This window comes from Dromaius novaehollandiae, chromosome Z, assembly GCF_036370855.1.
Source record: "Dromaius novaehollandiae isolate bDroNov1 chromosome Z, bDroNov1.hap1, whole genome shotgun sequence".
Classification (NCBI taxonomy): domain Eukaryota; kingdom Metazoa; phylum Chordata; class Aves; order Casuariiformes; family Dromaiidae; genus Dromaius; species Dromaius novaehollandiae.
The window spans coordinates 36,302,579-36,316,329 of record NC_088132.1 but is presented as its reverse complement, the minus strand read 5'-3'; the positions used below and the strand labels follow the sequence as shown (position 1 = coordinate 36,316,329).

The following is a 13,751-nucleotide window of genomic DNA, read 5'->3' as shown; positions in this document are numbered from 1 at the left end:
TGGTATCTGTTGGGGGTGGTGTTGAGTTTACTTCAACTCAGACAGCTGGGGTGCCCAAAAACCTGGGAAGGAAGTAGCAGGAAACTGAAGATATTTTCAGAGGAGGCACTTCCTTGTACTTCACAGTAAGTTTTTTGTTCTTTCCTAGTTCCTTCTCATTTGTTTCAAGTTTTTTGTTCTCTCTATAGCAAGGCAGTCATAATAGAGTTTAGCCAACTGCAAACAGTCACAGTTCTAATTGCATGCCTCCTGCCTGATACCATTTGGGACAAATAAGTGGTTTATAATGTGGCTTTGGTTTTTCTTTTTTTATTTCCTTCCTTCCTTGAAGAAGAGTTACTATCATCCCAAGAAAAATCTCCATGTTCCAAGGATGTCATAGTAAAAGTGGATTATAGCAAAAAGACTGAAACAGACACTTCTATAGCTTTTGCTCCATCATCCAGTGAAAAAACTCATGTTCTACATAAAGGTAACTTTCTAGTTAGCAATGAAATCTGAATTCTCATTATTTTTCTCTCTGCTTCCCTTTTTATGGGGGTAATGCTTAAGGGGTGGGTGCATGTGTCTGGGAAACACAGAAACCTCTCATGCTTTCCTAGCCATTGATGTCTAACCACTTAAATATTTTGTTTTAGAACACACCAGTACATAAAATAAATCTTTAAGATCCAAGTTCCTAAATAAAACAGTTTGTGGACTACAAAGCATGTGGGATTTTTTTAGTTCATTTTAAATAGTTAATGAGGTTGGGTGGCACTAAAAATTGCTTGAGAATCAGGCCACAAAGCTATATATTAAAAGTCTGTTTTTTTTTTTTTTTTTTAAGCCTGCTAAATGTAGGAAGGATTTTTTTTCATCTCAGATTAGCTTATCATATACATATTAAAAGACAAAAATAATTCCAGAAACTTTGACATTACAGTAACTGACTTTAAGTTCTTTTTAAAGAACAAGCCTACAGAGACTTTACAGTTAAGTGAGAAATGTGGTTTCCTCCCTGTCCCTGCCCCCTCCCCCCAGCTCCCTGAAGTTCAAATCACTCTCAGGACATGGTAGACTGTATTTGTGTGCTTTTTCATATGAAGTAGCATTTCATTCCACACCTTTTGTTTTCTAAGTTTTCTGGGTTTTCTTGTTTTTTGTTTGTTTTGTTTTAATATACACGAATTGTGTTTTCACTAACATCACAAAAGAAATTAACCTTTTTATTTTGTATCTTTAAACATTTTTTCCAGAGGAGGACGAGGATGGAAAGACTCCAACACAACCACTGTTGAAAAAAGGCAGGCATTTTTCACCTTTTTGTGTTAAATCATTCACATTGTTAATTTTGGTTTTCCTTTCATGCCCCTCCTTCCCTTCCCCCCACCCCCCTGCATATATAAATGTGTGTATGTATATATATATATATATATATACACACATATGAGAAAGAGTGAGAGAAAATATCAACCATATAACGTTAGTTTGTTTCTCTGTACTTGAGTTGAAATACAGTTCATTTTCAGGGATTAGGCTGTGGTAAAATGAAAGTTTATGCAAGTTTCCAGAGCAAGTTGTTGCTCAGAAAGGATTGCACATGTGTCTAAAATATACATGCTGGACTTTTTTTGAACTTTGTTCTTTATAAGTGACATTTGAAATGTGTTCAGGAACTTGCTTAGTTCTCTGGGTCTCAGATACCTTACTGGGTCATTATTTGATTTAGGAGTAAGGGAAGGATTCTCCAGTGTTATACTCCCAAGTGCTGCGTTAGTCTATTGAGTGTATCTACAGCCACAGTTGTTGTTGCAGTATTTGGGACTGTTCAGTAGCTTGCAAAGCAAGAGATAAAATAACTAATCAGTGAGATTAACATCTGAAATAATGAAGACTGTTTATTTGAATATTTACTTCACAGAGATGAATTAAGCAGTTTTTGGTTTTATGAGAGCTAAGTGATATATTTGCCTCACTGTCAACTTTTCTGATATTTTCTTCGTAATTTTAACAGCTAGAAGCTCTTATGTTTTAATAATGAAACCTGAGGTTATGAAGTACAAGAGAACAGTTGGGAAGAAATCCCAGTATGCAGTAAACTAGTATGCTTATTTAAATCGGTCACAGATGTACTGTAAATTTTAAAAATTCCTCCTAGAATAACGACCGAGATGGATATCAAACTCCTGCCTCTTGTTCAAATTTAGATTTGAGTTAAGGGAAAGGAGTTAGGATTTTTTTGCATAGCTTTTAAAGCGTATTTGTACATATTAATCTCATTGAACCTGCCCTTGTAGTCTTGTTCTGCTATGGAATAGATGCAGTAATTGTCTTGGTACACAAAACAGTCTATGTTGTGGCTCAGAACCTTGCACATGCAAAACATTACTTCCTGTAAAAGGTAGAATTCCTACAGTTAGAACTAGCTTTTCTTTTGACCACATGCTCAAAGAAAAAATGGATTTAAGAAATGAAGAACAGTGCTTCAGAGGGGATTCTTATTTATAAATGTCTTCTTACTTGGTTAAAGTAACAGAAAATTAGTGTGTACATGTGTTTTAAGGAAAGTGAGATCTTTGTCATATGCAACAGTACATTATCGAATGCTCTGAAGTATGTATGTGATGTTATCGTTTGTCTGAACAACTTAAGATCCTGCAAATCATTTATTTAGCAAATCTCTGCTAAATGACTTGGAGTTCTAAATCTTTAAGTGCTGAACATGTGAGTTTGCAAAGTCCCTAAATATTGCTTCGTTTATATTCATTCAATCAAAATTAGTCGGGGGGGGTAGAAATTTTTTTTGACTAAAACTTATAGATATCACAAAATACTGATGTTGCATTTGAATTTTGGGGTTATTAGGCAAAATATTTTAAAAATAAATTGCTTTTTTGTTTTGTTTTGTTTTCCAGGCTCGAAGAGGACATCTTCTCCTTTAAACTTGGCTGACCAAAGACTTCTTGATGCCAGTACTCAGTTCCAGAAGAAACAAGGCAAAAGCAATATTGATGTCTGGTGGCTCTTTGATGATGGGGGTAATGTATTTTAGACTTTATCAACAAGTTTTTAAAAAAAAAAAAAAATTGAAATGATTTTTAATTATCTGTTAATAGATATCTTTCAGTCAACTCACATATATATTACAAATTTATAATATTAAACTCTCTTCTTAGACGTTGCTCTGTTTTTTCTGATACATTTCTAAACTCTGGTCAAAATGCAGGTTTGACACTATTGATTCCCTATCTTCTTACAACCAAGAAAAAGTGGAAAGATTGTAAGATCAGAGTGTTCATTGGTGGAAAAATAAACAGGATTGATCATGACAGAAGAGCGTAAGTTTACCTCTTAAAATTTCAGTTAAATACAATTTAAATGAAACAGTGCACAGTAGGTGACTTTCTCTTACTACTAGCCGTCTTTCAATTATTTAGCAGGGGTTTGACCATATTCTATTCCTCCTCCTGGAATAGTTTCATTGCCCCCAGATTGTGTTGGATGGGATGATTGCTCAAGTTATACCAATTCTTCTGTAGCATTGTCTAACACAAGCATTTTCTTTCTTCCTCAGATATATTCTGAGGTTGGCTTTAAGGGAGGGTTTTTCTCTTACTGTAAGCTTTTAAATATGTTTCCCCCAAAGCATCTTGTCAATTCATAGTAGTGTGCCTAGTTTGTGTAACGTAGTGCTACACAGAGGTCCCCCCGCCTTCTCTCTCTGTCTATCACACTTATGTTGCTTTTTTCTTTTCTTTCTTTCAAACTGGTGCTTTTAGTACCAAGTTCCTGTCTATTTACCCTGTGAAAGAATTAGAAATACAATTACTGTATAAAGGCTTGTTTTCCTGATACAGGATGGCTACTTTGCTCAGTAAGTTTCGGATAGACTTCTCAGACATCATGGTCCTTGGAGATATTAATACTAAGCCAAAGAAAGAAAAGTAAGTCTCATAAAATACTGTTTGTTACTTGAATTCTTGATGTCTATGATTAAATTTGAATATTTCATTCTTTCCTACATAAAAATTTTAATAGAGGAGACCCCATAACATAAAGTGTTTCAGAAAAATGCAGGAAATGAACTAGGCAATAACTCCTATTTCCAGTAATCTAGAACTTTGTATTTTTTTAATCTCTAGCCTTTAGACTCTAATGTTAGATTTAGAAAAATCCAATTTGTGTGGTGCAGTATTCTCTAAACAAAGGAGGATTACTTACAAATTTTAAATGGTCTTAATCTTACTTGGATGTTCAGTTTAAGGTAATGAAGCTTGGTTTTTAAATAGCCTTCGTGCACGCCCCCCCATGTGTGTTTATACACAAACATATATACATATGTATGTATATGTGCGTACACACACACGCATATATAGTTTTTAAGTTGTGACTTCTAAACTGCATGGGAATGATCATACATGTGATACTCTTGGTTTTCAACAAACTATGAATTGTAGATGGCCTCTGGTACAAATACTTTTTTTTTTTCAATATTTTATTTTTTAATAATAGAATGTATCTATAAAACATAAAAATATCAAGGGATGGCTAAGGATGATCTCTTCTCGTCAAGTTTTCTTTAGTAAGTTAAAGTTGCATATATTTTAAGATAGTGGGTTTTTTATTTATTTTTTTTATTCTGAATAATTTGAGTTAGGTTTCAGTTGAGTCATGCAAATTAGGAAATAACTGTTCACAACTTTCACAACTTGCTATCTAAATGCTAGTATGCATTCTTTTATACCCTGATTTTTAAATACTTGTTCTTAAATTTATAGAATACATCATGTAACTAAAAAAGGTAGGGTACTTCTGGCACTCTGGTGCTTTTCGGATATCTTCTGCCCCTGAGATAGGGGCCTGCTATTGTAAAATGCACAAACTTATTTGTAGCACTTTTCTGTGCATAAAAAGTTGACATTGTAGAATTACATGCAATTATTTTTATTATTTATTTTTTAACAGTTGATGTGCTGTTTAATAGAATATTGTTGATACTTGTTTTTGTTCTGCCAGAAAACAACAGCAGATCATTTAATTTTTTTTTCCCCTTGATGAAGGTGAAGTCAGTCTATCAACTAATTTCAGTAAACACCACTGTTATTAAGGTTAAGGGTAGAAAAAATACTTACTCTTTATATTGTGCGGGGGTTTCCAAAAGAAAGGGGAACATCTGAGTTTGAAAATGGATAGGGGAGAGTGTTTAACTATTTGGATGTAACATGTTTCACATGCTTATATTACACTATATCTTGAGATGTATTACTTAATGCTTTTTTTAGTCTTTCACAATGCATAATTGGGAAACCATAAAAGATCGGCAAAACTCTTTTTCTTTATAAAAGCCATTCAAATAGCATCAAAATCAATTATTTCATTGGACATAAGGCCTGCATTTCAGGCTTTTTTTCCTTAACCTCTCACATACCTCACATGTTGGAGAAATTCCAAGACAAGTTGTCTTTCCTGATTTATGGCAGTCTTTATTTGCTGTTCAAAAATTATAATGTGGGTAAAGAAAGTAGAGTGAGAGTGATTCTTCCTTCTAATACAAATGAATGACTCTTTCATGTTCTAAGGTTTTCTTTTGTAGTCCTTGCTATAATATCCAAGTAATTTCAGAATACATTTGACATCCTAAAGACTGCAACAGGAAGACTGTAGACAAAATAGCTCTGATTATCTGGATTTGAACACAGTTCTTACACTATACTTGAAAGATTAAAAGGAAAACAAAAATATCAAAGCCAGAATCCTAATGGCACTAATATGAGACCCGAACTATCTTTTTTGGCATGACATATTAAACTCCTCCTTTGAACTTAACTTGGAATAAGTCATTGTTATGTTATTACACGCCTTGCAAGATAGTACTGTTCAATTTTCAAGCAGCTATAGCATAAAACCCTTGCAAAAGTTAATTTTTTAAAACAGACTAAAACTTTATATTTAGTTGTGTAATGAACAGTGAAAGCTTCTACAGTTGTCCCCAGCTGATCATAACATCTACCCTTAACTTTTGTATGTGCCTATGCAAATAGTTGATTTGGTATTCTATGTGCAAAAAGGAGTGAAAATTTTTCAGTTCATCCTACTTTTACATAGTAGTAAAACTTACTTTCCTGCAGCATGAAAGTCATTGCTGATGTACAGGCTAGTATCAAATCTGTTTTAACATGGCTGTTCACTTAATCCTTTCAGTATTGCAGCTTTCGAAGAAATGATAGAGCCATTCAGACTTCATGAAGAAGATAAAGAACAAGAAGCTGCAGATAAAATGAAGGAGGATGAACCTTGGAGGATAACAGATAATGAACTGGAGCTTTACAAAACAAAGGTTCCATTTTCTTTAAACTGCTGTGTTAAATGTTGTCAAACACACCAAGGCCCCCTGTCCCTCTCTCCCTCCCGCCCCTCCGGTCTCCTACTGCCATTTGTGGATGCAGTATCAATGGGCTGACACTTGTAACTCTCTCTCTTCCATAGCTACTTTTATGAATAGCTGGTGGAAAGCACCATCTAAAACCATTTAGGTAGTTCACTGGGGGGTTGAGGGGGATATGTTTCTACTATCTACAACATGAGTTCTATGAATGTGGGCAATGTGGGCCTAAACTGCTTTTGTACAGTTTGTCAGTTGTTTGGTGACTCTTGTGCATGTGGGATCTTTAACCTGAGTCCAAACTACCTTCTTGCACTTCATTATTAAAAATAAATAAATAGTTGTAGTGTTAAGGAGCAATTAAAGGTTTGACATTTCTCCCAAGCAGTCATATACTCTAGAGATATCAGTCATCCCTTCTGCATTGTTTCTATGGAGGAAACTCGAGCAGCATCCTGAAGCAGGATGCAGATATGGACAGGTGTCTATGGAAAGGCTAGCTAATGCTTCAGTTATCTGAAGTTCTTCAAGAAGTGATGTTTCTGGGTGTATTTCACCCTTATCTTTTTCTTTCTGTCTGGATTTGGATATCTTGCGTGAAGACTTGCAGTAGAGAAGAAATTGGAATGGCTGGTGTCTCTGCATTATAAGTGTTAAAAAGCAGGAATCTAAGATGTAGGCACAGATAGACTAGAAGCTGATGACAAGATATCTACATATTACCAAGAGGTACAAAGGGAAGGAAGATTTTATAGTTAATGAACTAGTTAAGTCTTGCTATTCCTGATGTCCACAAACACCCCCACAGTTCTCTTCAGTGAGATAACTACAGTGATTCATTCTTTTTGTCTGCTGATAGCTTATTTGTTTCTGCAGACACTAGCCAGCAGAGCTTAAAGGCTTCAGCTGATCTGAGAAGAATACTATAAGAAATGTTTGCTGAAACAAGCACTAAAGTTGACCAGAAAGAGAAAACTGAAAAATGACTCTATTCATACAATCTTAAGCAGTCATCTTAAGCAGTAGGACATGGAGAACTGCTTAAGATGCTAAGAAAGGATAGAGTAGTATAAAAAGGAGGTCCATTATGGAGAGAAGCTTGGCAAATGCAGGTGGGGCTTCACTTCTGTAACTTTAATAGCTTACAGGCAGTAGTTAACCTTTGAGAGCATTTAGGGGACTCTTGCTTACAGCAGCTGTGGAGGATGGTATCATTAATAGAGGGACTATCTTAAATTTTGGTTTAGCTTCTGTAGTACTTGGTTTATTTGCACATCTTAAGCTTACCACTTTTCTTTCTCAAAGCCTTGGAACCCTAGCTATCTCAGAAAAATGAACAAGCTATCAAACTGAGGGGGAAATGCATGCTTTCTATTAATGGCACACAGCAATTGATCGTAACTGTTCTTTATGTTTCTTGAATAAATGAACTTTTTTAGAGTTTATATAAATAAAAAATCTTCCTAACAAGTTTCATTTTAATTGCAGACTTATCGCCAGATTAGGCTAAATGAGTTGCTTAAAGAACATTCAAGTACAGCAAACATAATTGTTATGTAAGTAAAGGATTTTTATGGTTATCCTAATTGATACAGTATTGTAATTTGAACTGTAAATATATGTAAATACAGGTTAGCAAAAAGACACTGCCTTGGCAATGAAGCATAGACATACTGAAGCAAGTTTCTTTTCTGGAAGTAATTTATTAGCAATGCAGAGATACTACACCAATGCATATGGAATGGCCTGTGTGGTTTCATGCTTCTGATACATTATTTCAGATGATTAACTCTGCATCTGTAATGCAGCTTGGCATTCTCACATTTCCTCCACTCTTGCATGCCAACTATTCCCTTATCTTTCAAGTCCTTCCTTTCAACTCTGCTTTTTCTAAAATGTCTCTAGATAAAGTTACCTTTGATCAACGTTGTTATCTGCTGATGCATTTCCATGGAATTCCTTTTTCTGTAAAGAAGCAGAATGCAGATTGCAGGTTCCTCAGTGCTTTTCTTCAGGAGCCTGTTTCAGAGTTCCATGAAGTAGTGCAGCAAATGAGGTTTGAGCAATGCAAATAAACTTGGAGTAGTTTTTCAAAAGACAGCAATACCACATGTTTTGGAAGGACTGTGGGAAGGGTAATTAGACTGCAACAACCTGGCACCATAAGTAAAAGCTGTATTTTGAAGACTTGAAGAGTCTTAAAAGAAATTTGCTCCAACTGAGGAAAATCCTCCATGAAGCTTTCTGAATATAAAATGGTGATAAGAGACCAAAAGTCAGGTGTTAGTAGATGCAAGGCCTGTGGTGCTTGAGGTGTGAACTCTTTAACTCATTAATTGAATTCTGAGGTAAAAAGTAAAAACTAAAAGGGACAAGAAACTGGACATAATACCCACCTCTTTGCAGAATCATATTTACATGTATGACCTCTACAAGGTTTTTCTAATTGTTCTTTTTTTCTTTCTTTTCCCTTCCTCTTGTGAATTATAGGAGTTTGCCAGTTGCACGGAAAGGTGCAGTTTCTAGTGCATTATACATGGCCTGGTTAGAAGCTCTGTCTAAAGATCTGCCGCCAATTCTCCTTGTTCGTGGGAACCATCAGAGTGTTCTTACCTTCTATTCCTAAGAGTACTGCAAATGGGACAGCTATGATGAAAAGGTACTTCAGTGCCCAGAGGAGAGTGACTGAGATGTTCTATAGATTATTAACATCACAGAGGCAAAAAGTGACTCTTCTTTCACTATTTCACTGACTTGAAAGCACACAAGGAAAGTCACTGTATTTATAAAGTTGTGACATCTTCAGTTTTATTCTAAATCTTCTGTAATTTAATCTTGCTTAATGGGGGAGGATTCCTTGTTAGAGTGAAGAACAAGACAAGCTTTTTTTTTGCTATTTGAATAGCAGCAATAAAAGTGTTTTATTTTTGATCAATGAAAGGATTATAGATTTATAAAAGCCTTTTAGCCTTGAGGTGCCTTCTGAAATTAACCAAATCTCATCCATACATCCTATTTTGTAAATTTATATAGAATGTCAAAATCTGCCTTCAACTAAGAGTTTAGATCAGACTTCCTTTAGTTTCTAGTCTCTTCCATATTACAATAAAAATGAATGCTGCTTTTCAGTCTTCCATTGAGCTATTAGTTCTTAGTACTGTATGTGTTTATTGTTTGGAATGTTTTTTTTACATCTGTTAGATTTAAAATAAAGGTGAGGATTGGGGCAGGTCAGCTGGAGTAAGACAAATTCCTGATGTTATTGTCAAGATTGTGTACTACTAAATTTTGTAATAGTTAAAATAAAACTAATTGTACTAGCTGAGAGGATCTTTTTCTGAAATTTGACATTGTGTATTTCTTTGGCATTGGTGTGAGATACACAGCTAACATTAGCTACCTTGATGAAGGTGTGTCAGTCTTTGCTCTGTAGCTCTGACAAGAAACTGAATTGATGTTATAGGCTGAGGCCATTTTTCTCATTTAAAAACAGTAAGAAAACAGAGACCTGTCCTAGCTCTTGGCCTTTTACATTTTGGTATCACTTACAATTTATTTTGAAACGAAACTCAAGTTAAGGCTTGAATGAGGAAAATATGACCAATGTGATGCCATCTAACAGAAAACAGTAAACACTATGTGGAATCTTGCTAGGCCATCCAATATTAAATACAAAAGCTGAAGTTCTCTTGCATTTTTTTCAACAGATAGTTAAAAGGACCACTAGTTACTAGGGGAGATGTTTTTAGGTCAATTCGTTCAGTTGTCAGCAAATACACTTAGTCCCATTAAATAATACTCAGGTTTGATCATCTTGCAATTTAACTTTATTGCATACATCCTACTTTATACATTTTTCTATGTTTAATAAAGAAACTGCCAATTTTATGTGCCCTTTCATTGTATGTTTTGACTAATGCATAATTTGTTCTGCTATGAACACCTACACAAGATATTTCACTTGAGCCTATATACAAAGGTTAATAATGTGAACTATTTTTAAAATTCCTATATATTTTGGATAGAAAGGATTGCCTAAAAACATTTCACAAGCTTTTGATATTAGTATTGGACCTGTTACTGGCTCAGTTTACCAGTGCTTCAGTGATTTTCATTTAAGGATGCACAGAAAATGTGTATTTTTATGCTAAATACAAGATCAAATTGAAATGTAATAATTCCTTTTGAAGGGCAAGCCAGTTAGTTATTGTGTCACAAGATAGAGCTGTAGGTTGTTAGGATACAAGATAAAAATGTTCTACATAGTGCAGTATACACTGTGGTCAGGTTATCGGTAAACTGCAAAATAATGTGTTTTGTTTTTCCTGCTGGTTTCTATCAGTTGGATTTGAATCTATTGAATCATTTCACTTTTAAAAAAGAGAAACAAACCATCAGGTTTTGCTGCTAAGTGTGAGGTAACTGATGCCAGCATGGACCCACCTTGTTATGATAAACATTGTGATGAGACAGTTTGCAGTAAAAGCACTGTTCCTTTCTGGGTGAGGGGGTGGGAATCAAACTTACCCTTGTGTCTATTACAGGTTTTACAGTGGCTGTTGGGGGGAGTAAGGATGTCACATTGTGAATATGGAATCATTGCCATTTTTCTTACTGTTTTGTGGGTTACTTTTTTCTTTCCTTTTTTTAAACAGATGGACAGTAAGGCATGGACTTAGTGCTGCTATCTTAAAAATGTGCACAGGTACACTTATTTAAAAGGTTTTTTTGCCCATTCAGGAAACCATTGCTTGTGATCTGTAACACAGAAACCAAATGAAGTGTGTGTATACATGCATATATGTGTATAAAATTATATAAAATATATCTAAATATGCATATGGGGATGGGGCGGGTAATGTCTGTGAAATAATGTAGGATGCTTTTCACATATGCACTCTGAGAAGTCCACTAACACTAGATACAAGGTCAAGTTTCAAGATTGTTAAACTAAAACTTCAGTGGTTAATGGTAATTGTTAGCAACAGATGTCAGTTAGTGGCAGTCACTTCAACTTCTGCTTTGATTTTGACGCCAAATATAGTTATGTTCCAATCATTGTTAATGACTTGAAAAATGAAATATCACTGACACATGGCAATTCATAACTTCTTTAGATTAGGTTTCTTTGTATGGGTTGAGAAAAACAGCAATAGCTGAAGAAATCAATTATTTATTTGTTTGTTCACTTATGTTTGTACTTAGGTTTCCTTTTACATACATTCTTTTTATATGCTTTTCTGACATATTTAAAAATAACTGAAAATAATTTAAAGATTTGAGCGTTAGTGGGTAATGATCCACTGGGTTTGAAGATGTAATATTTGATACTGTACTGTAACTGTCACACACAAGATGCTTTTCTAATGTTTTAACGTAACTATTGCAGTTACTACTTTGTACCGAGGGTCACTGCAATAAAAGGAAGTGAATTCAATACAACTGTCTTGTCTAACAAAGCCTTTTTTATTGGTGGGAGAGGGGGACTCATTCGTAAATTAACTGATTAACGCTGAAAATAGTGAATCTGTATATTGTGTGCATCTGATGATGTTTATCTTTATTGTGGAATTTAAACTTAAAAGCTGTTCAGGTGACTGGTATGAGACGAGTGTTTTGTTCTCAAGAGGAATGCCGGCCATTACTGAATTAGGAATAGTGTTGGTTGTGTAAGAAAAGGAAGGCTTGCTTTGCTGTCTCCCCGGAATTTCTCACAACTTACTAGAGGATACACACACTTCCCTGTGTTCTTATGTGGCATCAAAGCCACTAGTAAGGCAAATTTGACCTTTATTTCCTTATCATACATTGAACTTGGACTTACATTCTTCAACTTTTTTTTTTTAAGTTCAAAAAAAAAAAACAACCCCATAATCAGAACTGGCATTCTTTTTTTTTTTTTTTTTTTCCTTCCTCATATAAAATCATACTTGGAACCACTGGAGAACTTCTAACCTCATCAGTTTTGGTGTTTCCTAATATGGCTGAATGAAAGAAAAATTTTGTTTGAAAACTAATCCCTGAAAAATCTATGTACTTATTAAAACTTCCTGAGTAAGTGTATCTATGTGTTTAAACTTAGGCCTTGAGAAAGTGAGGTTTGGAGGCCAACTGAAAAGGAACACCTGTAAGAGGAGCACTGCAACTTTCTTTGGGTCTTGCCTGTTTTTAGTATGTAAAGGCATAGAAGTAGGTATATGATGTTTCTTCTAAATGCTTTTATTTGCTGGAAAACCTGTTGATCTCAATCATGCAGTATCATAAATGTATTTGCAAGCAAGCGACAACTTCTCGCATGTACCTTTCCAAGCTAAATACAAAAGCCAAATGAAGATTGTTCTCATCACGTGGCTACCACATCAAACACCCCGGAGGATCCAAGTTCTGGGAGCACTTCATGTTGTATAATTATCTGTTTTGTTTCATTTGTGTGTTTTGTTTTTAAACAGGACAGCAGGACTCCCTTCACCTTGGTGCATGTCGTTCTTACCATCGGTCTAGTCATGCTCCTCCTTGTATAAACTCTCCTGGAGCCTTTAAGTCTTGCCTCTTAAGTTGACTGAGGCTGATGCCTGAACTTGGAGAGGGGGAGGGAGAAAACACACTGATGGAAATCATTGCTTCAACTTTCAGTTCAGGCAGCAGTATGCGCCTCTTAAAACGAGAGGCAGGAATAACATTTCTCTTAAACCAAAATAAGCTTTGCGTGGTCTAAACACCATCTCATGGTCGGAGGTGGAAACTGCGCTATCCTCGGGGCAGTACACAGTGAAAGCACTGGGCAATACGTGTAGCCAGAAGTCACCTGTGTGACCTTGCATTGACTGGTCACTGGTGTGGATAAATACAGAACTGCGAGCTGAAAAAGGAGCCTAGGAAAAAAGGAGCCTTTCTTTACTGATCTCGTATTTATCATGCTACTTGTGCAAGGCTGATGAGGATGGTAAGCTATTATCACACTGCCTGCAACATACTGTCTGCACGTGCTATAACGTGTGAAGTTCACAGCAGAGCAAGCTGAAATCCAGTCTCCTCAAAGCGGGGAGGGGAACGGGAGGGGGGAATGGTATGAAAGTGCCAAGTTCCCCTCCGCCCCAGCAGCCCCGGCTTCCGCCGCTCGCGACCGTTAGGCGGGCACCTCGCTGGGCCACGTGCGGCTTATTAACACCCCTGCGCCGGGCTCCGCCCCTCGTGGCAACCCCGCGCTCCTATGGGCTGCAAGCGTCTCCCCTCGCCCTGTTTGTTATTGGCTGCTGTGGGGGAGCGGGCGCTCACCCTGTCGCGCGCCGCGGCCGTTAAACCGTTGTCCTGGGCCAGGCGTGGGTGAGGCAGGTAGAGGGACGGCGGTGGTGGCGCTCCGCCCCGGGAGGAAGGTGAGCGGGAGCCA

General features: G+C 36.2%; 1 protein-coding gene across 2 annotated transcripts in view; it reads left to right on the top strand.

The window, feature by feature from the left end:
- The window catches only part of SLC12A2 (solute carrier family 12 member 2), a 66,903-nt gene extending 55,097 nt beyond the window's left edge, over positions 1–11,806 (top strand). The window contains exons 20-27 of one of the 2 annotated variants that reach the window (XM_064502318.1): positions 332–472; positions 1,239–1,286; positions 2,898–3,020; positions 3,209–3,320; positions 3,840–3,926; positions 6,184–6,319; positions 7,853–7,920; positions 8,855–11,806. In XM_064502318.1, the coding sequence (XP_064358388.1) occupies positions 332–472; positions 1,239–1,286; positions 2,898–3,020; positions 3,209–3,320; positions 3,840–3,926; positions 6,184–6,319; positions 7,853–7,920; positions 8,855–8,990 (851 nt within the window). In that variant the 3' untranslated portion in view covers positions 8,991–11,806. The remainder of the gene's footprint in view (positions 1–331; positions 473–1,238; positions 1,287–2,897; positions 3,021–3,208; positions 3,321–3,839; positions 3,927–6,183; positions 6,320–7,852; positions 7,921–8,854) is intronic. The other variant, XM_064502319.1, reaches the window with a different exon arrangement.
- Positions 11,807–13,751: the final 1,945 nt, after the last annotated feature.